The sequence below is a fragment of the Equus asinus genome, chromosome 1 (genome assembly GCF_041296235.1).
Source record: "Equus asinus isolate D_3611 breed Donkey chromosome 1, EquAss-T2T_v2, whole genome shotgun sequence".
Taxonomy (NCBI): Eukaryota; Metazoa; Chordata; class Mammalia; order Perissodactyla; family Equidae; genus Equus; species Equus asinus.
Window position 1 is genome coordinate 173,060,206 of NC_091790.1, and position 24,285 is coordinate 173,084,490.

Sequence of the window (24,285 nt, forward strand, 5' to 3'; positions counted from 1 at the left end):
GGACCCAAAGCTTGCCAAAACCTTCCTTATCACCACCTTTCTACATGGCAGAGCAGAAACTAGAACCCATTGTACACTGTCATGACCAGTGAACTGTGGATTCACCAGATATCTTCTCTAAAGTGTGGTGCTTTTGTGACATAGACATCTTTGTGGACAATGGGGTCCTTTAACTGTGAGCTTTCCCCTTCAATGCTCCAATGATTACAAGACTAGAGGAAAATAAAAGATTGGGGATGCCTGATACTTACCACATAAGAACTACTGTCTTCTGGGCACACTTTCAAGTAATATTTAGAGATAACAAATATTTATGAAATGCAAGACAAACTCATGATTTCAAGGCGTTTATAGCCAATTATTTCATAATGAAAGTGTAGTAATATCATTGGAACCATAGATCATTTATCAGATAAATACTAGAATTATTCTTTTGTCTTATTTTTGATAAATCCTTCCAATAAAACAGTTGCATTTTGCAAGAAAAGTGTTACTTGAATATAGCGTACATGTGTTTAGAGAATTTCTGATGGGTTTAGAGCTGGCTGAAAACTAAAAATTCCCCACCATAAAAGGATTAATGCCTGTGTTGAATTCTATAACAGAGGCCCATGCTTAAGTCCATATATGTATATCCCTGTTGTAAAAGGGCAGCTTCCAACCCTTTTAAAATACGGTTTGTAGCCTTGCCACGACCGTGCCTCTAAATCACTGTGCATGCTGGCAGCCTGTCAAAGCACTCCAGTTGCCACTGCTTGCCTTGGAAAAATAATAATTTATACAAATGCTGACACAAAAAATTTTTCTCTTTTGGGGAGATGAGGGATAGTTTTTTGACTGCTTTTAGCTTGAAACTGTCAATCTATGTATTTTTCTGAGACAGCGATTTTGATAATTTTAGTCGTCTCTTGGATTTAGCTCAAGAGCTCCAAAGGCGTAGTGTAAAATTCCGAGTGTACAGTTTGATTTGTCATACTTTTATTAATCTTTGTGTGTGTTTGTGTTAACACACTAAACTTTTTTGTACAAAGAACTTTTTAGTACAAATAACCTTCCTCCCCCCACACCTTAGAGCTTCCCAGTCTAACTTTGCATCTTTTAAAGTCGTAAGAAAAGCAACTCTTTTAAACTAACTTAATTCTGAATCCCCTCCTTCTTCCCCCTTCACCCGACGCCCGCTCCAACTTTTATTAACATTCGTGGAGACTTTGGGGAGAATTGCTCTATAGGACAATGTAGAAGATTCAGAGATTTGGCAGCTGTGCTAAGTATGGGACCGGATTTATATATTCTACAAAAACTGCTATCAGATTGCTGTAGCTCAAATAAATATGAACTATTTAAGTCTACGTATATCATCAAAAGCTATTTATGAACCATCTGAAGAAAGATACTATACAAACCTTAAAAACATAGCCCCTGGCACATGAGTACTGTGCTCACCCATCCCTCTTTGTTTTAGGTTGACATAAAACCAGTTAGTAGTAGTAGTATTTTTTTGGTGAGGAAGATTCACTCTGAACTAACATCTGTTGCCAATCTTCCTTGTTTTCTTTTCTTGCTTGAGGAAGATTAGTCCTGAACTAACATCTGTGCCACTCTTCCTCCACTTTATGTAGGTCACCACCACAGCATGGCTGATGAATGGTATAGGTCCACACCCGGGATCCAAACCCACGAACCTGGGCCGCCAAAGCAGAGCACACCGGACTTAACCACTATGCCATGGGGCTGGCCCCAAAATAAAACCAATTTTTAAAAGCTCTTCATTTTCTTAAGAAGGATGAAATCTGGGTTATTTTAGGCTGAAATTAAATATGTGACAAATGTCCCACTCATTCTCGTGTCTTCTCCTGGATACCAAGATAACAGTATCCTTTTCTTCCCCAATTCCTCAACAAGGTCTTCCTTTTAATAAATTTATTGGATTATCTTCCAAATGACTTTAAAAGTTCTTAAAAGATTTCTATAAACAAAATTTCCCAATTTAAATATGGGAAATTCAAATATAAAACACTGGAGACTACAACTCCAAGAAAAGAATTTAAAGCAGTTTTTTAAACTAGATAAGTAGTAAATACTACAGATTTCCACAATCCATAGCCCTTGGCACCTGGCCCAGACTTTGTAGATTTCTTTCTTGCAGAGTGGTTTGTAACTGTCCCTTTCTATTATAGAAAATGGAGCTCTAGTGTAAGGGGTCTGGAAGGGATGTGGTCATTCCAGCTGCTTCAGTGATGACAACTCTATCTGAAAGAACCATCCCACCTTCTTGAGTCGCATTCCTGCCAAGGGCTCTGTTACTGCAGGTCACCATGTGGGAGCGAGGATGCAGACAAGGCTTATAATGTATGCATGATTTTAAAAACTATAATGAATCAATCATAGGTTTTCTCCACTTAGAAAACTGATAATCGATCATAGTATAGTTTCATTGGCTCCTTTTTCCCTAATCGGTGCTGCTATTGGTGCTGTTGCTGCATTGTTCTAACCTGATTTTACTTGCTTAATAAAGTTATGTTGTGTGAGTGAAGGAGTGTGTAGGGAAAACGGATTTCCTCAGAATGTGAATCTTCCAAGAATAGCCAAGACAAGTAATAAGAGAAAGTATAGGGATGGTTCTTATATCATTGGTAATGTACCTTTTTATATGTAACACTTTCATAGTAAATATAATTTATATAACCCTGCTACAGCTTGTCGTAGTGCATGCTTTAGAAACCGAAAGGCTTTTTTTCACTTACTCTTTTACTATTTGTCTTTCAAATTCTAAACTCTAACTCCCCTTATTTTGTGATGTACGTGTCGTGCTGGTGTAGAACTGGGTAATAAACATTCCCAAAGGAAGTCCAAGATTCTTCACATATTCTTGTAACAGTATTACTTTGTAATTATTAGGATGCATGCCCTAGTTCACAGCCATATAAGGCTCTATTTATCTATATTAAGAACTAAATTCCCACGCCACCTCTTTCCTCTCAGGAAGGTATGATTTTACCTTGATTCAAAAGCAACGTGATAGTTTTATGAATAATTATATTGTTTTTGTTAACCAAAGAACAAGAATGGAGAACATGCTGTAGTAGAATGAGATGCTCCTTTCCACTAGATGGGAGTGTGAGATAAGCAGATGGAAGAGTCTTTTACAGCTAAACCAGAATATGCAAACTCTTCAGCAGATTCTTACCAAATAAAGATTTCTGACCGATGTGTGCACAAGGAAAATAGTTTGTCTCCCCACCCCTCATATCTCTGCATCTCTGATTCTCTCCCTGTGTCTCTCTCTTTCTGGAACTGTACAAGTCAGATCTGATATCTTCAGTTCACCTTAAGAAAACTCAGAACCCAAAAAAGTCTATAATTTTTTAATAATTTATTTGGCAAAGAGATTCATTTAAGAGTTTTTAGTTGTTTGTTTCTTCTAACTTTCTGATGTAGAGAAATCCAATTATTTATATTAATTTTTAATCCAGAAAATCTATTAAACTCTTATTGATGCTAACGCACTGCATTTTTATATGATCAGTCATGGCATTTGTGAACAGCAACAGTTTCTCCTTTTCTGATGAATCCTTGTAACTTGTATGTCTTTGGTTTTGCTCACTGCTCTGATTAGTACCCACAGGACAGTATGAATCAAGTGGTGGTAGCTAGGTTGCTTCCTTGCTTCAGATCCTACAGTGAATGTGCTAAGTGTGATGTATGCTGTTTGTGGGTTTTCCCCCCAGAAACCCTCTCAAAAATCCTTTCTAGTTCCCTTCTATAGCTAAAATGGATAAACAAAATGTAATCAGAAGAGATGATGAAATGTATTGAATGCTTTTTCTGCACCTAATGAGAAGCAGACATTTTTTTATTTCTTATTTTTTGCTATTATCTTTATTTTCCTTTCTTGTATTTATTGCTTCTTCTGCATTTTTCCTAACTTCCTGAGCTGAACACTTACTTTAATCACCTTTCTTCTTTCTTCTTAAATTTGAGCATTTCACTATAAATTTCCTCCTAAGCATTCCTTTAGTTGTGTTCCACAAGTTTCAAGAAAAAGTTTTGTTTTCTTTTTTTCCTAAAAGGTTTTTTGCTCTAATTTCTGTTGTGTTTCTTTCCACACTGAATTTTTTATTTTTTTTTAAAGAAGTATTTTCTAGTTGCTTTTTTGCTGTTAATTTCTAACATAATTGCATTCTGTTCAGATAATGTGGTTGATGATCAGTCCTTGGGCATTTCTTGAGACTTGCTCTATGCCATAGTGTATGTTCAGACTTTTGAAGTGTGCAAATGCTCATAAAAATAATGTATGTTCTTCAGTCAGTGGATATGATTTATTTATTTTTTGGTTTTTGTGAGGAGGATTGTCCCTGAGCTAACATCTGTGCCAGTCTTCCTCTATTTTGTATGTGGGACACGGCCACAGCAGGGCTTGACAAGCGGTGGGTAGGTCCAAGAACCCCAGGCCGCCATAGCAGAGCGCACAAACTTAAGCACTACGCCCCCAGGGTGGCCCCTGGATGTGATATTTTTTTATGTGTCTGTTAGATCAAGCTTGTTAATTGTGTTATTCTAATCTTTGTTTCTAATTTTTTTAGTCTCATTATAATAATGGATTTATCTATTTATTTCTTGTAGTTCTATTATTTTTGCTTATACATTTTGAAGTTAGGTTATTAGGCTATATTATTAAATTTAGAATTGTTACCTCATAGAGGTGTTTTTAAACTTTTGTCACAGTGGTTACTGTAATACTCATTGAGGGAAAAAACATTAAAGTCCAATTGTATGATATTAATATAGGTATCTAACTTACTTTTTGCTGATATTTGCCTAGTTTGTCTTTTTGCACCCTATACTTTCATCCTTTCTAAGTCCTTAAATTTTAAATGTCTTGTACAAATAGCGTATAGTTTGATTTTGTTCTATTATCCAAGGAAAGCCTTTGTCTTTTAACTGGAGAATTGAGTCCATTTATTGTGACTATCGATACATTTGGATTATATCAACCATCTTGATCTGTGCTTTCTACATGTCCAAATTTCCTCTTTCTTTTTTCTCCTCTCATTGCCTTCTGTTTGACTAATTGCATTTTTATATTTTCATTTCATTTTCTCTATATTAGTTTAGAAATTATATATAATATTTCTTTCTTTAGTTATCTAGATATTTTAACATGCATAAGTAACAACGTCTATCTTTAATATCTTCCTGAACAACATAAGGATATTAGAATTTTTTGAAACTCAGATCCCCCTCTGATTTATATGCTATTGTTGCCCTGTATTTCAGTTCCAGCTTAGGGGGTTTTTTCCCCCTCAAGTAATTTTATTGGGATTGTAATTGTTTATAACATTGTGTAATTTCAGGTATACGTTATTGTTTATCAATTCCTAAATACGCTTCATCGTGGTCATCCCCAGTAGTCCAATTTTCATCCATCACCATACCTATGTGCCCCTTTATCCCTTTCGTCCGCACCCCCCAACTCCCTTCCTCACTGGTAGCCACTAATCTGTTCTCTTTATCCATGTATTTGTTATCTTCCACATATGAATGAAGTCATGCAGTACTTGTCTTTCTCTGTCTGGCTTATTTCGCTTACCATTATGATCCAAAGAGATTTATGCACCCCTATGTTCATTCCAGCTTAGGTTTTTGACACCACGAAGTCTCTCTACTTCCGTTTCCTGTGTCACCTTTTCCAGCTTCTGCTCCTCTGCCAGACTCCTTCCTGAGTCCTCACCTATCCCGCTACTCTTCTGCCAGGAAGTGAACGTGATCTGTTCAACTCATGTGCATGTGTGCCATTCCTTGTCTCCTGAGTTTCTATTTTCTACGCTAGCTCTGTGTATCGTACAATCTACTTGATATCTTTACTCTGTCTCATAGGCATTTCAAACTTATCAGTAGTTCAGTTTTGGAGACATTTCATCAACCTTTTCCATCCAATTCAACCACAAAGTTTAGTCAGTTTTACAAGGAGATCTTAAATCTGTTCCTTTCTTTCCATCTCCATTATCAAATACTCTAGTCCAAGCTATAGCACATCTTACCTGGACCAGAACAATAACAACCCAAGATGTAAATTCCGCTTTTGAAGTAGCAATAGAATCCCTGTTACTTAGAACCATGCCCTTGCAACTGGATGCACCATTGACGTGTTAATTGGTCTCTCTATTCCAATTATGTCTACGCTCAATCCATTCTCCACATGGCAGGTATTACAATTTTTGAAAATGATAGATCTGATCATGTTATTCCATTACATAAAAACCTTCTGTGCCTCCTGATTACTCTTATAATGAAGGCCAAATTCTTTCATGTGTTCTGTAGGTCCCTGCATAATCTCATGCCTGCCTCCCATCGTTGTCGCTGCCCCATTTGCATGCATCACTGCAGTCATACCAGCCTTCTCTGACCGTGGAACCTAAGGGAACAATCTCTTTCCTAATCCGGGACCACCACAAAAACTCTTTCTACCCAGAATATTTGGTGGCTTTTCTCCTCCCTTTTGTCCCCCTCCCCAAATATACACATGCATACCCAATTCACACCTGTATTTTACACATCCTTCAGATCTCAACCTAAATGTCACTTTCTCATGGAGTAAGGTTCTTATGGCGTCCGTTCCTCACCAGTTCCAAGTCAAATTTATACCCTCTCAAGGTATCCTGTATTTTTCTTTTCTATCACAAATGCAATTATAACGGGGGGTGTGTGTGTGTGTGTATTTGTTTAATGTCTGTCTCCCCACCAGATGGTAAGTTCTAGAATGTCAGAGACTGGGCCTATTTTTTTTACCATTATGTCCTAGTATTAAGGCCATTGCTTGGCACATGGACACTCATTTGTGTTGCATGAATGAATGAATGATTATGTGCTAGACCAGACTGGGGAAGAAGAGGGCTGTGTCCTTCAACCATAAGAAGGGCAGAGACTCTCATTTATCAGTCTTTTTATACATAGTGGAGTACGTGGTAGGTGATCACTAAGTGTTTGAAGAATTACAAGAAGGGGAAAGGGAGGGGGAGGAAAGAGAAAGGAGAAAGGAAATGAGAAATGGGGAAGGGGAGGAAAGGAAATTGGAAAGGGGACAGGAAAGATAAACCTCAATCTAGGATTATAGTCCTTGATGAGAAAAGTTATATTAATCTCTCCATCCCTCGCTGAAAAAAAACTTGGGCTATGATGGCTGTGAAATGTTATCATGCAATAAAATATGAAACCTCTTGCTGTGATAGTTTTTTGGTGATTTTGTTTGTTTATTTATTTGAGAGAATGAGGGATACCAGATGGGGTTACTCTCAAACATACCCCCTTGAACGTGTACTTTTTGATCAAAACCTAACTTTTTCAAAGTCTTATAAAGTGAGAGTGCATTTTTGTGTTTTCTTGCTTAAATTTATGGATAACTACTTGGTATCCCACCCCAAAATGATTTGGCTTTGCGTACCATTAAATGGAATATGTGTAAAAGTATTTTATGCACTATAAATGTATGCACGTAATTATTATTGGTTAGGTATGATTAATCATTGTCTACTTATCTCCAAAATTATAGAAAAATATGTCGTAACTGCAAGTGCGGGCAAGAAGAACATGATGTCCTATTGAGCAATGAAGAAGACCGAAAAGTGGGGAAACTTTTTGAAGACACCAAGTATACCACCCTGATCGCAAAGCTAAAATCAGATGGAATTCCCATGTATAAACGCAATGTTATGATATTGACCAATCCAGTTGCTGTCAAGAAGAATATCTCCATCAATACAGTTACCTATGAGTGGGCGCCTCCTGTCCAGAATCAGGCATTGGTAAGGGAGAGGGGAGTCCCTTTATTAAAGTTCCCGGACTACCTATTTAGGGCAGTTCCTTTAGCAACCTAATCAACTTCAGGTCTGTTATTTTTCTGGGGTTCCCATTACGTTGATTTTCAACTCCTTTTATGGTCTTTTGAAAGTAAGATTAGATATCTCATAGAATTTTTCTGACTACCTGGATATGATACCTTTTTGAGGGAATGGTCTGAAATTCTTAATATTTAGATAAAAAGCAAATATTTTGTACAAATCTCGTAACTTCTAGCTTACTGTTGAGAAGATTTCTCTTAAGATGGTAAAGAATAGCTAAAGAATAGAATTTCTGTTGTTATTTACAATTAAAAAAATGTTCAACACTATATTTCTTTTACTGTGTAAGGCAAAAAAAAATGCAATTCTTTGTCAAGCTCCTTCTATTATAACAACTAGATGAGATGAGACATTTGGAAGCCTTTTAAGAAGGTTAGTTAAATCATTAAAGAGAATCTTGTGATGATATTTTTTATAATGATGAAAATTTTGCTGATCCATAGGTCGTTCTGAACATGCTGCCTGAAAATTTGTGTTCTCTTGCAACTGCACATTTGTATATGTAGCACAAGTAAACATTAGTAACCAGAATCCTTTTACAAATTGAAAAAAGCTTACGTTTCATGGGAAAAAACATGTTCATTTTTACTGAACTGAATCTATTTAGTGTACCATTTTTGAATATGTTAACATCTCAAGCTGTTTATATTATGAAGATTAATTGTTACTAATAGATAAACTGACTTCTTTCTTAAGTGACTTGCTTCTGATGTGTGTTATAAAATATTGCCTGTCTGGTGGCCAAGGCATCTCCCAGTTAACACTGGTCTCCTTGTGGTTCAGGCCAGGCAGTACATGCAGATGCTGCCCAAGGAGAAGCAGCCAGTGGCAGGCTCGGAGGGGGCGCAGTACCGGAAGAAGCAGCTGGCAAAGCAGCTCCCTGCGCACGACCAGGACCCTTCAAAGTGCCACGAATTGTCTCCCAAAGAAGTGAAGGAGATGGAGCAGTTTGTGAAAAAATATAAGAACGAGGCTCTGGGAGTAGGAGATGTCAAGCTTCCCCGTGAGATGGATGCTCAAGACCCCAACAGAATGTGCATCCCTGGTGGGGACAGAAGCACCACGGCAGCGGTGGGGGCCAAGGAGAACAAATTGGCCGAAAACAAAAGAACTCAGTATGTAAGTAGAGTCTGGTCACACTGTTGGTCCAATTGGTGTATTTTAGAGGTTCTTTCCCTTTCTTTGAAACTTTTTTGGGGCCATTCCTCTGTTTCCAAAAGGGAGTAGGTGAGGGAAATAAATTGAATTAAAATTCAGTTTCAGCTTATTTTAGAAAATCATGTTTGAAACCACTGTCTAAAGCCAGGTTTCCTGATTATCTGTTGCCAAGGATAATTGTGAGTTTTATGTATACATAGTAGTTAGCATTGGTGTCATGCTGGAGTACAACATGCTAATTAGAATCTGTTTGTAAACATAATTATGATGTTAATTGTTTATCTCTTCCCATAAATAAGAATAAGATATGCTTAGGTTAATTCAGTTTTGCTTGTGAGAACGTGCCTAAAATTCAAGATTAAATTTATGTAGATATATGTTCAATCATATTTTTTTAATCTCTCCTAGAGAAGGAAATTGAAGTCTTTTTTTTTTTTGCCTTAAAGAAAATTGTGACACAGATGAACAAAAAAATAAGAACTAACCTTACTGTAATAGATTCCTTATAGATCCAATTAGCACGTCAACCCATAAGGCTTAGTCTTGTAAAACAAAAAAATTTTTTTAGGTGCTAATAATCTCTAAGTAATCATTTTTTAGAGAACCACTTAAAATTGAGGTAAAAATTACTATTAGCCTTTTTCCATAAGGAACTTTAGTTCAGGAATTACTCAATACTCTGCTGCACATAGGGTGCAGAATTAGGTTTGAACAGCCTGGAGAAAGCCCAGAGATTCTGTTTCACAGAAGTACTAACACCTTATTGTCTACGTGGACAAATTCCTAATTTCAGCAGAAATTATTTCTCTTGAAAGTTGTTTCTCTGAACTACTAAACTGATGATGAGAAATGCCAGTCTTATGATTGTTTTGTGTGGTTTCCCCTTCAGTCCTGCTACTGCTGCAACCTGAGCATGAAGGAGGGTGACCCGGCCATCTATGCTGAACGGGCCGGCTACGACAAACTGTGGCACCCAGCTTGTTTCGTCTGCAGCACCTGTCATGAACTCTTGGTCGACATGATCTATTTTTGGAAGAATGGGAAACTGTACTGTGGCAGACATTACTGTGACAGTGAGAAACCCCGATGTGCTGGCTGTGATGAGGTACGTTCTCTGGAGCCACCGCATGCAGGCTCCTTTTTTGTACCCCTGTATGGTCCCTTTACCATCCTAACCAGGCCACTCTTAGCGAGGAGGCAACGTGAATTAACCAAGCATCAGTTACTTTATTTACATCCGAAGAAACTGACTGATAAAAACTTTTGATTTCAGTCCTACTGAGTGTCTGTGTTAATTGTGTTGACTAATGAAAGACTGTCGAGAAACATAAAGGATTGATTTGGACTAAACTAAATAATAACCTAAGTTCAAGCTTTAGGCTATTTTCAAACTTCAATCCAAGAAAGGTGATATACTTGTGGATCTAAATCTTTTATTGTCTATAGAACCTAGCTTTGTTATTTGTAACAAAAAGGAGATTACATGGTTCATCTTATTTTTATCTTGTTCCCAGCTGATATTCAGCAATGAGTATACCCAGGCAGAAAACCAAAATTGGCATCTGAAACACTTCTGCTGCTTTGACTGTGACAGCATCCTCGCTGGGGAGATATACGTGATGGTCAATGACAAGCCCGTGTGCAAGCCCTGCTATGTGAAGAATCACGCTGTGGTAAGAAGCATTCCAGGGACACGGTGGCCTTGACCTGCTTTATGACTTGACTTTATGCCTTTATTTAATTAGCTGTCTCACAAATGAGAAACAGAAAGTACTACCCATAAGTAGGAAACATTTGATTCCTGCCATAGGGTGTTAAAATCCAGATAATTCAAAAGCAATACATGCATTGACTATGAGCCACCTTGAGATTTCTACCATGCAGATCACACTATAGATTATAAGTGCTCCTTAATAATCAAATTCCCACAAAAAAACTTCTTAACATAAATGAGATTAACTGATTGAGTCACCATACTGATCAGATTCTGCTTAAATTAAGGCTTCTAGGGGCTGTTCATATTCTTTAGCTCTATTTCAGTGTTCGTGGTTTCTCTTCACATTGCTAGACCACCTGCTGGGGCTTCGTTCTTCCTACCTGGGGATTGTACAATGCCTGTTTTTTAAACACTCGTTGAATTGATTGAATAAGAAAATTTGACCTGAAAATCTGGGGTGGGATTTAGTAAATCTAAATGATTTACCATTTACCATTGAGTTGGATTAAATAAGTCTAAATGATTTATTTACATGGGTCAAACATTCAAGTAATGTTAAAGTATATTTTTTTCTTGGATCTACCCTGTTTACACAGAGCCGCTATTGCATGATGACCATGAGATGGATAATTTAGATAAAAGATAGATTAAAAAGTTGACCATAAATGGTAAAGCTTGTAAGCCAGGGGGTATTAAAACTTGTTTATATGCAGGGAAATACATACCAGTTAAGGATCCCCCTGAGCTATCAAGTAGAGGAGACTCCTGGCTAAGGAATAAAATGATATGTTTATATAGTTCTAGGATATGATACTACAAAAATAAGGTAACAAGTTTTGATGTCAATGCCAATTTTAAACTTTTACCCATTCTCCCCAGATATAATCAGTCATTTTCCATCAACTCTGCCTCATCAGTATATCTCAGATCCTTACAGTTACAACTAGTCTACTTCAGACCTTTATTTACTGTCATTTGGATTATTGTAGTGGCCTCAAATTTGGTCTTCCCACTTCTATTCTGTTTTTTGTTTTTTTGGTTTTTTTTTTTTTTTGGTGGGGAAGATTGGCCCTGAGCTAACATATGTTGCCAGTCTTGCTCTATTTTTTGTATGGGGATGCTGCCACAGCATGGCTTGATGAGCAGTGTGTAGGTCCGTGCCCAGGATCTGAACCCAAAAACTCTCGGCCTCTGAAGCTGAGCACGTGAACTTAGCCACTACACTGCCGCCAGCCCCCTCCCCACTTCCATTCTTTGTCTTGTTCAAAGCCACCTTCCACAGTGAGGGATGATAATCCTTCTAAACTGCAAATCTGATCTTAAACTTTTACTTAATAGATCCAGCCCTTTCTTGCCTGTCCAGCTGCTTCCACTAGTTATTCAACCCAAATCATGCATTTCCACAAGTTACCTTTATTTTCTAGTTTATGCACCATTCTTTGTCTTCTCTCACACTAATTCCTTTGTCTGATGTACCCTATTCCTGTTTTTACCTGACTGTGTATACGCCTTCCTCCAGACTCAGTTTAGGCTTAGCTTTTTTCAGAACACCTTTTCTGATTCCCTACCTCTTTCTCTCTGGGTGGGCTGGATGCCTCTCTATGTTCCTGTGGGGCCTGTGTGTGCACTTGCCCACGTGTGTGTAATTGTCAGTACACTCATCTGTCTCCTCCAGTAGACTATATAGCAACTGGAGGAGAGAGCTTGCCTTTTTGTTTCCAAATCCTCAGTGTCTGCACTTGGGAAATGTTTGAGTGACTAACCTGTGTTCTTTCTCATTTGCTTTGGAGTCAACATGGACCCTCCTTATACCTGGGGGAAAGGTGTTGAATACCCATGTGGCCTGATAACATCATTTAGCTAAAAACTGCTTCTCTGGATATTGTTGCAACAGTTTCTCTTCGGAAGAGGGTTATCAGAATGTGTATTTTATTGTAGGATGTGTGACCTTGGTCTCAGTGACTAGAATGCAAACTCCTTGAGGGCAGAGATTTTTGTCTGCTTTGTTTTCTGTTCTATTTCCAACACTAGAACAATACAGTAGGCACTCAATAAATATTTATTGAATAAAGTTTTAAATACAAGAAGCTGCTTTATTTAACTGTTACAAACTTCTCTCTGTCACGTTGTATCTAATCATTGGGGAGGATTATAACCACAGATGAATTTTTTAAAAAGAGAAAATTTCTAAATTATTTAGCTTTGTAATATGGCATGATTTCTTGTAGAAGGTTTGCTTTCTCAGTAAGATATACTCTTGCCCTTTGTCTAATATTAAAGTGAATGTATCTACCTCCTAAGCAACTCTAGCTGATGGCAAAGAGAGCTACCCATGCAACATGCTAAATGATGTAAAATTTTGAAGAAGATTATCTAGTTTAGGGCATTGATCTCTTAGATCTTTTATTTATTTTTTTTAAAAAAAAAGAGGAGAGAGAATACAGACTATTTTTAAACCTGAAGCCAAGAACTCAACTCTTAACAGGGCATTTCTGAGGGAAAAAATTAACGTGGAAGGAGGGTAAGAGGGAAATGCACTTCTCTGCATTGTCTCTAGAGTTCCTGTCTCAAACAGCTAGCCACAGAATTCACATCTACGAGATTTCACAGGACCTTCACTCCAAAGAGCTCCTTACGACAAGTGCCATTAGCTATTTCACATTGTGTATACACTCCTGTGTGAAATGGGAGGGATCGAAGGAAAGAAGAGCTCATTGAAATGTTAGAGATTTAAGAACACAGGAAGCGCATCCTCTCCCTGCAGGGCTGTGTAGTCCCCACCCCCTCCGTGAGGCCTGTGCAGCTTGCAGATGTATGAGGAATTAGGGATCAGTAGAATTTACCTGGGATTCTGTCAGACTTTGGGATGAATGGCAATCAAATTATTAAAACTAAGTTTTATGAAACCACAAACCCTAAATTCCCATACCATTTAGTGTGTTCATTAGTTATTTTTTTCCTAAACAATTTCCTTAATTTTGCATATAATTGAACAGTACTTATCCCTTTTTTTAAAATCACAAAAGAAAATGTGTGTTTTAAAAGATTATAAAAAGATCCACAAATATTATTTCAGAGCTGAGATAAAGAAGGTAGATCACGGTCTAAAAACAAGGCAATAAAAAATGAGTGTGAAATCCTTTTATTCTATAAAAACAAGTTTAAAAATATTGAAAAATTAATATGAAATATAGAAAAATACAAAGGACAACATTCTAAAAGAATTATTAAGCTATAAAAAATGAACAGATACAAAAGCAATTGCTTGCATGGTGTAGCTACAAATTAGGAGTGTCTGTAATTAAATGCTCGTTTTTGTTACATGCACGAATAGCATATTGATCATGCAAAGATATCTCCCTTGCTTCTCAGAGAAGACCAGGTTGACATATGTGTCTATCATATGTGTCTAGCAGCTATAATCTCTGTAATTAGAAGCCATGTAGCTCTAAAAAGTATGGAAAGTACATATTGCGGGTCTGAAGTGGATATTTGTAATAATGCCTCACTTCACGCCCTAAACCAGTTTACTCACGGAGTAGAAGCCTCATTTTGACATCTTGTCAAGTAAGGAGGCTCAGGCTAAACAACCTCCCTCAACCCACCCACCCACCCCTCCTCTCTCAGTAGTTCCTGACAATCATATTAAGAGACCAGGAATGCTGAAGATTATAGTCACTTTCATGTAATACTGGACAATCTTGTTGGTTTCTTTACTTGTTATAAAGTATTTAGAACAAAAACTTTAAATAGTCGCATTCATTCAGAACATGTATAAACAAGAAGGCATATGAACTCTCTAGTGTTTTGGAAGTCTCAACTGAGTAGTTTTGTTTTCTACTATAATGAGGGTGTGTATGTGATATATATGTTTGTGCATAACATACATATACACTGAATGGTATGGGTATGTAAGTATTAATATTCTACAATATTAGGTTATACATAAGTGATGTCTTGTGACAGAACAGAAACCAATTAACTGCAAGGTTTATTTTTAGTGCAAACTAATTATTCTCAAACACTGTCAGTGTTTTTAATTGAGTTCTTAATCACTTTGAACATGATTTTCATTGACTACTGTCTAGAAATTAGTGGTGTTAATAATTTCATGTGTCATAGGTAGGACTGGTAAAGTTACCATTCAAAGTTTGAATGAGTGAGGAAAAGTCTTTTTTTTTTTTAAGACTATTTTTTTGGAGCAGTTTTAGATTTACAACAAAATTGAGAGGAAGATACAGAGGTTTCCCATATACCTCCTACCCGACACGTGTATAGCCTCCCCTGTTATCAACATCCCTCACCAGAATGGTACATTTTTTACCAAGAGTGACTCTGCATTGGCACATCATAATCACCCAAAGTCCATAGTTTACCTTAGGCTTCACTCTTCATGTTGTACATTCTGTGGGTTTGGACAAGTGTATAGAATGGACAAATGACATATATCCATCATTATAATGTCATACAGAATATTTTCGCTGTCCTAGAAGTCCTCTGTGCTCTGCCTGTTCATCTCTCCCACCTCCCCGCCCCACCAACTTACCCCTGGCAACCGCTGGTCTTTTTGCTGTCTGCATGGCTTTACCTTTTCCAGAATGTCATATAGTTGGAATCGTACAGTATGCAGCCTTTTCAGATTGGCTTCTTTCACTTATTAATATGCATTTAAGGTTCCTCATGTCTTTTCCCAGCTTGATAGCTCATTTCTTTTTAGCACTGAATAATATTCCATTGCCTGGACGTACCACAATTTATTTATCCATTCACCTAGAAGGACATCTTGGTTGCTTCCAAGTTTTGGCAGTTATGAATGACACTCTTATAAACATCCATGTGCAGGTTTTTGAGCGGACGTAAGTTTTCAACTCCTTTAGGTAAATACAAAGGAGCACAATTGTTGGGTTGGATGATAAGAGTATGTTTAGTTGTGTAAGAAACTGCCAAACTGTCTTCCAAACTGGCTGTGCCATTTTGCATTCCCACCAGCAACGAATGAGAGTTCCTGTTGTTCCACATCCTCACCAGGATTTGGGGTTATAGGAAAAATCATAAACGTTTTTATCATTACTAATGTGCAGTCTAATAGAATATGCTGGAACCAAACTCACTGCTTTGGAACTCGCCATCAAGACTTTCTGCCTTGAATCCCATGGGCATATCTTACAGGCACCAAATCACCTGTTTGGCCTTCACTTGTTATTTCTCACAGTGCTCACCATATAGACTCCCATTAACACTGGTTGGCTAACAAGGGTAACTAGAAGGTCACTTTCAGTTGTATGTTTTTGAGGTTGTCGTTCTGAGTTTACTTTATCATCTGAAGAAATGTATTGAGTTTGTGCTAACATGAAAATGTTACCATCACAGTTTGATCTCTCATCCTCTTATTTGTATAATTGACTTAACAGGTATGTCAAGGATGCCACAATGCCATTGATCCCGAAGTGCAGCGGGTGACCTATAACAATTTCAGCTGGCACGCGTCCACAGAGTGCTTTCTGTGCTCCTGCTGCAGCAAGTGTCTCATTGGGCAGAAGTTCATGCCAGTAGAAGGGATGGTTTTCTGTTCAGTGGAGTGTAAGAAGATGATGTCTTAGGAGGAGAGTACCAAGTCATATTGAGCCATAGCTATCCAAACTGGTCTGCATTTCTACTGTAAAACGCAATTTAGAAAAATAAACGGAAAAAAAGAATCGGTAAAGGAAACCAGGAGATTTTGTTCAGTATCTTTCTTTGCTGTTTTACTGTATCCATTTTTTTCATCTCAACTTTTAGAACCTGCTTTAAGCATTTGATTTTAAAAACAGTAAAGAATTTTATCTTTCCTTAGCTTTCCAGACATAAAATCTTTGAGTTGGAAGCTTGGGTTTAATTAACCTTCGTACCCCTGTCCCCCTTGTGCCAAACAGCACATATGAAACACTTCAAAGCTAGTGTGCCGAATGGAAAGATGAACTTTTCTCGGTCTATATTCTTTCTTCCCTCTTGTGTAAAATGAAAAGGAAATTAAACTTGCCCTGATGCCAGGGCTCTACATTATTGCCTCATCTTATCCACTGACGTCTGTGGTGATACACAGTGAGTTCTTTTCACAGAGAAGATAGAAGTGCAGCATAGTGTGGAGAGCTGTTAGCATTTTCGTGCCTATGCGTTTGCTGTTTCCTAATTTAGGCAGAAGTGGCTTTATTGCATTTCTCTATTACTTTTTGCCCTACCTCTAAGTATTCTCTTTGTGAGCTGGTGACCTCCATCTGTGGCCTTGAATATGTTATTGTCACATGTGGCATCTACACTTTTTACTTCTATAGATGACTTTCGGCTTGGATGTAAAAGCCTAGCCACTCATTTATATTATGTTTTCAATCCAAAGAATATGTATACTTTTTGTACCCAAGAAACTATAGCTTGTACCCATTGCACTTGCCTGCTGTGGTTTGGATAGGTTTTTTTTTGCATGATTTTTATTCTTTTCTAGTAGAAACTCTCCTGTGATGCTTCTAAGCCTGTTCACAGGGATACCGAATGTCTTCCTCACCTGTATACTTCCATCCTTATGTATTTCTGATGTTTATTTTCCCCTGTATACTTCTATATACTATGCACTATGAAAATTAAATGGAATGAATGATATGTATATTATTATTCAAAATAAAGTTTCTTTCACTTTAATAATTGTACTTTTATCCTTCATATCCTTTTCATTCGAGAGAAAAAAAAATCCTTCTGCAATGAAGGATTTGTTACAGCAGGGGGCGCGGTCTCCAAGGATAAAAACTACCCAAGCGAAAAGGCTGCTGCTGACAAGACAGAACAGAAACTAGGTTTCTCCTTATGGTGAAGGGACAAGTTTTATGAAACTTTAAGATAAATCAAGACATTTAAGTTGTTAGTTTTCAAGTCATGTGGGAATTTTTTCTTTCAGGAAAAAAAAAAGGAAAAGTGTCATTTTAATTGAAGTTTGGGAAAACTTTATCTTCTCTTGAGGTGAATCTAACAAGCATTACTCTTATACTTGAATTGCAACTCTATTTGGTTTTCTGAGAATTTTTCAACCTTTTGGGAAAAAGGAAGCAAATGTGGAATAGTAGTAGATTCATTCTTTTAATATTATCAAATCATGAGATTTGTTTTTTTCCTCAGTCTGAAGTATTTCTGTCCAAGTGGGAGTAGTAGTTTTCTCTGACGTATACCGAGAATAGTTTGATTTTGTTTTCTTTCACCTCATTTTTGTTTGACTGATAGTGCTGCTTCTCAGTTCCACCCCTCAAGTCCTCACACACATACTCATTGACATGAGCTCATTTCTATTGATTCCCTCTGCACTACGCCTTCAGCAGGCATATGAAAAAGTCTCTCGAAACGTCATCACATCACCTCATGTAAAGAAGTAATCTAATCCCGCAGACAGTTTTAAATGCTAATATGACAAATATCCATCATTGTCTATAAACATCATTTCATGCTTGCTCATCTTTTTACCTTTATCTCAAATGACAATAGATGTATTTTCCATAGCATTTTTTCCCACAAAGTTGAACAACTTACCTTTCCCAGACATGGCGAAGTGGGAATCAATTGAAACAGAATCCGCCTGCATATTAACATGGGCACTCTTCATGTGTCTCCCTGTCTAGCCTCCCCTTTTCTGGGGCCGAGGTGTAATCAAACTGGTTTGAGGATGTAGAGACCCAAGAAATTTGGCCAAATTCATCATTCACTACCTAAGATGCTGATTGCGTGTATGTTAGGCATTTCCTAGAAGAATAAACTGCTTTGTCTGGGAGATACAGAAATACTAGTTTTGACTGTTTATCCTAACTTATTTTTAGTTTGGCCTTGTAATATAAGAGAATGAACTCTCTATCTGAGTGGTCTCAAGGTCTCCTGCTGTTTTTAATTGTTAATCAGGTAAATAAGTAAATAAGTAAAACCTTTCAGATATTTTGTCCTATAAATGCTTAACGAGAGAGTAAGATGGTGACTAGATTCTATAAGACTGACTTTTCTTCTAGCATTTAGGGTGTGCTCACCTCCACCCCCACTCCCCACCATCATTTATATTCTGCATTGTCCTCAATTCTGAATAATGGTTTACTTGGAACAGAGGCCAAGTTAAATCCTTCCCTCGCATTGGGGAAAAGATAGGGAAGTAATAAATGTTTTTATCTGGATTCATGCAATTTTTTTCTTCAAAAGTAGGGAAAATAACCTTTTGTTCTACTTATTTCCTTTTGGTCAGTAAGTGGAAATCTCTATCATCCAAATGCCATGAAAGTTTTCTTTTTCAGAGATACAGCTTAGCCTTTTTATACTGAACATAACAGACATTTAACAACCACATCTATGCAGTTAACAGTAGAGAGACCCTGCAAGGGACTAAATTGGGAGGGAGAGAATACCAGAATGTGAGCTACGATAAAGGCCCCACAGAGAGTAAGAAAAGGGATGTCGTTTTCCCTTCTGCAGAAGCCACCAACGTGGACTTTAGAAGCAACAATGATACTTCTGATTCTTTTATCCCCTGGTCCATGCTTGAGAGCAAAGTGGCTGAATGAGGAAAGAGAGGGAAGATATTTCTTTACTGAGACCCAGGAAGCTCATAAGAAGATTTTGACATATCATCAGTTGCTGAAGTATATTGAGGTAATACATTTATCATCGTTATTGGAACAATCAGACCATATTAGAATGATTAATCATGAACTCATTCACAGAATCAGCACATATCCTATCATGTCTGAGAAGAAGAATTTTGCTTGTAACCCTTGGATATAGTCATAATTTTGAGAAATCAGTGGATTTTGGTTATCCAATCCCATTAAGAAATGTAAGTTGTTGAAGAAACTCACTGGCCATCATATTTGTTGTAGGATATCTTTTTAAATGTTCTTTTGGAAATGAGGGGCTATTTTTTCTTTAATCAACTCTAGCTGAAACTTATATGACTCTGAAGTCTTCAAGCATGGATTTCCAAATCTGACTTTGAAGTATTTCAGTCCAGTTTTACCAAAGGCAAAAGATTCATTATTGACTCATTCTTAAGGAATTTCTAAGAGTCAGTGTTTAAGCTCATCCAACTTCACCATGGTTACCAAAGAGACACTACCACCCAAGATCAGTATTAAGCCTTTGTCTCAAGATATCCTGGCATATCTGAACTTGTCTTCTGGGTATTCACTTAATTCCTTGGAAAACTTATGACTCCATCAGTGTCTCCATGAAATAGAGCTTTACCACAAATTCTTACTAGATGCATTCTGCTCCTTCCTAATGTCTCCTGTTTTAAGTGCTTAAAGACAACTTCAATGATTGTACTGAAAACTCATATATAAAAAGGACCCCCTGTGGTCGACCCCGTGGCTGAGTGGTTGAGTTCATGTGCTCTGCTTCGGTGGCCCAGGGTTTCACCAGTTTGGATTCTGGGTGCGGATACGGCACTGCTCATCAAGCCATGCTGAGGTGGTGTCCCACATAGCACAACCAGAAGGACCTACATCTAGAATATACAACTACGTACTGGGGGGCTTTGGGGAGGAGGAGAAGAAAGAAAAACAACAAAAGATTGGCAATAGATGTTAGCTCAGGTGCCAATCTTAAAAAAAAAAAAAGGGACCCACTGTGCTGGGGTACATGGGTGTGCTTTGAGCACACAACCTGAAACACGTTCTTGCTTGATTAACAGGATCTTTTTTTCATACATTTACTAGATGCTTAAATAGCTTTAGCTAATTATTTTGGCTTTTCATGGAGAACAACATGTCATTGTAGCTTCTATTTAATTTAATAATGTATTTTGAAACACTCAAAACAAGATATCATTAACCTTTTATACTTATTTTGAATGACATTTTGTGCTGACATTTATGAAGGCTGCCATTGATTTTTCTTCAATGATATGTCTCCCCAGGATATCTTGACCTTTAAACAATAACAAAAAACAACTTGCACCCAAGTATCTTTACTAGAGTCAGCCATTACTGAATACAGAGACATTAGAGTTGATGTTTCCAGAAATACTGACCAACTGTGAAAGCATCATGGTATATATAGTTCAAAGGAAGGCTGGGTTTAGGAGTCTAGAGACCTCCTGGCCAAGTGCCATTAATTCTTCCTCACTTCCTCACAGTTACAAATGAGTAGGATGGGGGACAAGATTCTGGCTTTGAGGAGTTCTGGAAATAGGCCTAAATGTGGGATGGACATCTATGAATATGTCAAAGTCACCAAGAATAACAACAGGAAAAATGGTAGAGAGAAGAGTGAGCCAGAGGCTAAAAGTCAACAAGAAATGTGAAGGAGGGTCCTGGAATTCGACAGAAGATGGCAACTAAAGGTAGAAATGGGTGGTAAAGGCTCAGGCCACACACTGCACCTCAAAGAGCTCTGATTGTTAGGCGACAAAAAGGAATTAGTGGACATGACAATGGAGAATGAGGAAGATGACTACCCCAGAGGCACTGGAATGCCCATGTGGGCAAAAAATAACCAGCCTGTACTTGAGAGTACTACAGAAGAAACAGAGACCTTGAGAGAGAATGGGGTATCAGTTGGAGCAAGGAGATGCAGAGGTTGGGAGTACAAGGGAGTTTGCAGTTCACAGAAGTTAGATTTCAGGGGGCACAGAGATAAAGTCAGGGAGTGTAGGAAGGGATAGGACCAGATTAGGGGACTTACAAAACATAATGGATTTCAAGTTTTCAAATGAGGCTGAAAGATCTAGATGCCTGGGGTAAACAGGGCCGAGAGGCATACTGAGGTTAGTCAAGGTTAGTCCTGGTAGTTTGCTAGAGAAGGATGAGTAATCAATTAGGAATGCTTTTGGCTATAAGTAACTAAAAACGGTTAAGAGTGGCTTAAAGACAAGACATAGGCTGGCCCAAATTTGGCTCAGAAAAGACTCTTTGTAATCTCTCTGCTCTGCCATCCTCTGTGTTGTCCTCCATTCTCATGTTTGTCCTTTCATTGAAGGGAGACTCCCTCACATAATAGCATCCAAAGTATAAAGCAGAGATGGAGCAAAAGGGTATTTCACTCTTAGAAATGAGAAAAGTCTTTACCAGGACCCCCCAGAAGACTTACCTACCCTTCCATTTCATTGGCCAGAACTAGATCACATGCTCCACCCCATAAAAGGAGAACGGAAACAGTAACTATTATTGACTTATCCAATAATAATTCGTACCTTGAGGGCTGGGCACATGACCACCCAGATCAAAATTAATTTTCTGATGTAGGAAGAGGGGAAATGGCTGAGTTGGCAAATGATGGAGACAACTATGGTGAGTAATTGTTTAGATTACTTTGTTTAGCTGGAAGGTATGAGATTGCAGGTAGCTGCTTAGTTCTGAAATTTGGAGTTTCTGTCAGCTTATTAGATGAGACACGGGCGTCATTTGGGGACATCTTTCTTAGGCAGGATACCACTCATATGGCCAGAGATGATACAGAGTGAGAGCAAGAGACACAATGAAGTCCTTGGGGTGACTGATTACTGGATTTTGCTTGGCTTGCCCCCCATCCCCCATCTCCTTTTGTCTATCTGATACATTTTCAAGTCACAGGTCATTGATACTTCCTCTATCAAGCTCATGTATGTGTGTGCACATGCACAAGACAGAGAGAGAGAGAGAGACCTATAATTTATTCATTGGTGCTCCTTCCATGCTGACTTATCTGGCCACCTGAAACACTGATTTGAATCAGTCTAGGGCTGCCTCTCCAATACCATAACCGACACCTTGCTGATTACCTCATCATTTTTCACCAGGGATACTGTAAGTTCCCATCAGCCCTTCCTATGTATAGTCTCACCCTCTCACCTTCCTTCCAACTCAGTGGTTCTCAAACTTTAGCATGCAACAAAATCATCCAGAGGGCTTGTTAAATACAGCTTACTGATCCCACTGCCCAGTTTCTGATTCAGTAGGTCTTGGATGGGGCCTGATTTTTCACATTCCTAACAAGTTCTGAGGTGATGCTGATGCTGATATCTGGGTCCACACTTTGAGAAACATTGTTCTGATCTATTCTCCATTCTTCTGCCAGAATACAATGCAAAGATGACTTTTCTGTCTCCTTACTTAAAAAATCTAATGATCCGACCTCTTTTTCCAATCCTCCATACGTACACATTGTTATCTAGCCATACCTAAATGCTTGCAGTTTCTTCAAGTAAGTAGCTTCTTTTATACCTCCATGACTTTGCAAAGGTAGCTCTAAGAAGCTGATCCATGACACCCTCAAACACCACCAAGTTTATGAGTCATCCCCTGTGCTCACAAAGGTCTTGGCCTATACTACTGGTTTACTTATGTCATTGCTCTACATGAGTGCAGGAATATAATTTTATTCATGTTTATTTCCTTGGAACCCAATAGAGTGCTTAACACATGAGATGTACCTCCAAAATGGTGAATAATAAAATCAATTAAGTGGTATCTGAATAAGTAAACCAGGTAGTCGAAGTGGAACACATTTGGTCAAATTTCTAAAGAATGGACCAATAAAAGAAACATAGCTCAGTAGCTATAAATAAAAATAAATAAATAAATTAAAAGTTTATTTACATTTTTAAAAAAGTGCCAATACAGGGATAAGAGTTTGTTGCCCTCAACAGTATTTATTAAAATTCCCTCTTCTCTCCTACCTGCTTTGCTTACACCTCCAGCTGCTCTCTCTACAAGTCCCCCCAATCTCAATCCTGCCTAATTTCTCTTCTCTTGCACTCTGCCATCTCCACTCTCTCCATTGCTTCATTCCTTCATTCCCTCACTCACTCACTCAGTCAATATTATTAAGCGTCTGATATATGTCTGGAATGGTTGCAGGCAATGGGAACAAAGCAGTGAACAAGACAAACAAGGTCCCTGTTCTCACGGTGCTTTATATTCTAGACAGAATAGAAGTAAATAATTCCAGCACGTAAAATGAAATGTGGCCAAATGGAAAATAAAATTCAAGATCAGAGAATATATAAATAATAAGAGGAGGTAAAAGCTATTAAAAATACTAGCTCACAAGGGCCTGCATAGTAGCTATAATGGAGGTCTAAATTCTTCTAAGATTCCAAGCGTTGAGCTTTATCTTTATGTGTGAGATCTGGGATCCTCTTTGGCAGTCTGAGTGGACTGAGGGAAGGCTATGAACTCTCCCACAAGAATTATTTATATCCCACTGCCTAAGAAATTACGACCAGATCCTAATGCTAACAGAGGTTCACTCTCCAAAGGAAGGCGTGCACTTCCTCATTTCTGAAATTGAGAGTGACAGAAATAACTGCATCTCCCTTTCATTTCGCCTTCCAGGAAACTTTGAGCAAAATCTGACCCTCCACCTACATAGCAACTATGACTTAAATATCTCTGTTATTTTTCCAGACAACTTTATTATATGAGTTCTCCTTTTGACCTGCTTCAAATTCTTTGTGGAATTAGACAGGGTGTCTTTTTGGTTAGCTTTATGTTTTGTCTTTTCCAAATAATAAAAAGGATTATTCATTACAAGGGTACA

At 37.9% G+C, this 24,285-nt stretch overlaps 1 protein-coding gene across 1 annotated transcript in view; it reads left to right on the plus strand.

The window, feature by feature from the left end:
* The window catches only part of TES (testin LIM domain protein), a 44,899-nt gene extending 27,446 nt beyond the window's left edge, over positions 1 to 17,453 (plus strand). The window contains exons 3-7 of the mRNA XM_044763501.2: positions 7,550 to 7,802; positions 8,682 to 9,017; positions 9,946 to 10,161; positions 10,571 to 10,729; positions 16,185 to 17,453. Coding sequence (XP_044619436.2) covers positions 7,550 to 7,802; positions 8,682 to 9,017; positions 9,946 to 10,161; positions 10,571 to 10,729; positions 16,185 to 16,373 — 1,153 coding nt within the window. The 3' untranslated portion in view covers positions 16,374 to 17,453. The remainder of the gene's footprint in view (positions 1 to 7,549; positions 7,803 to 8,681; positions 9,018 to 9,945; positions 10,162 to 10,570; positions 10,730 to 16,184) is intronic.
* Positions 17,454 to 24,285: the final 6,832 nt, after the last annotated feature.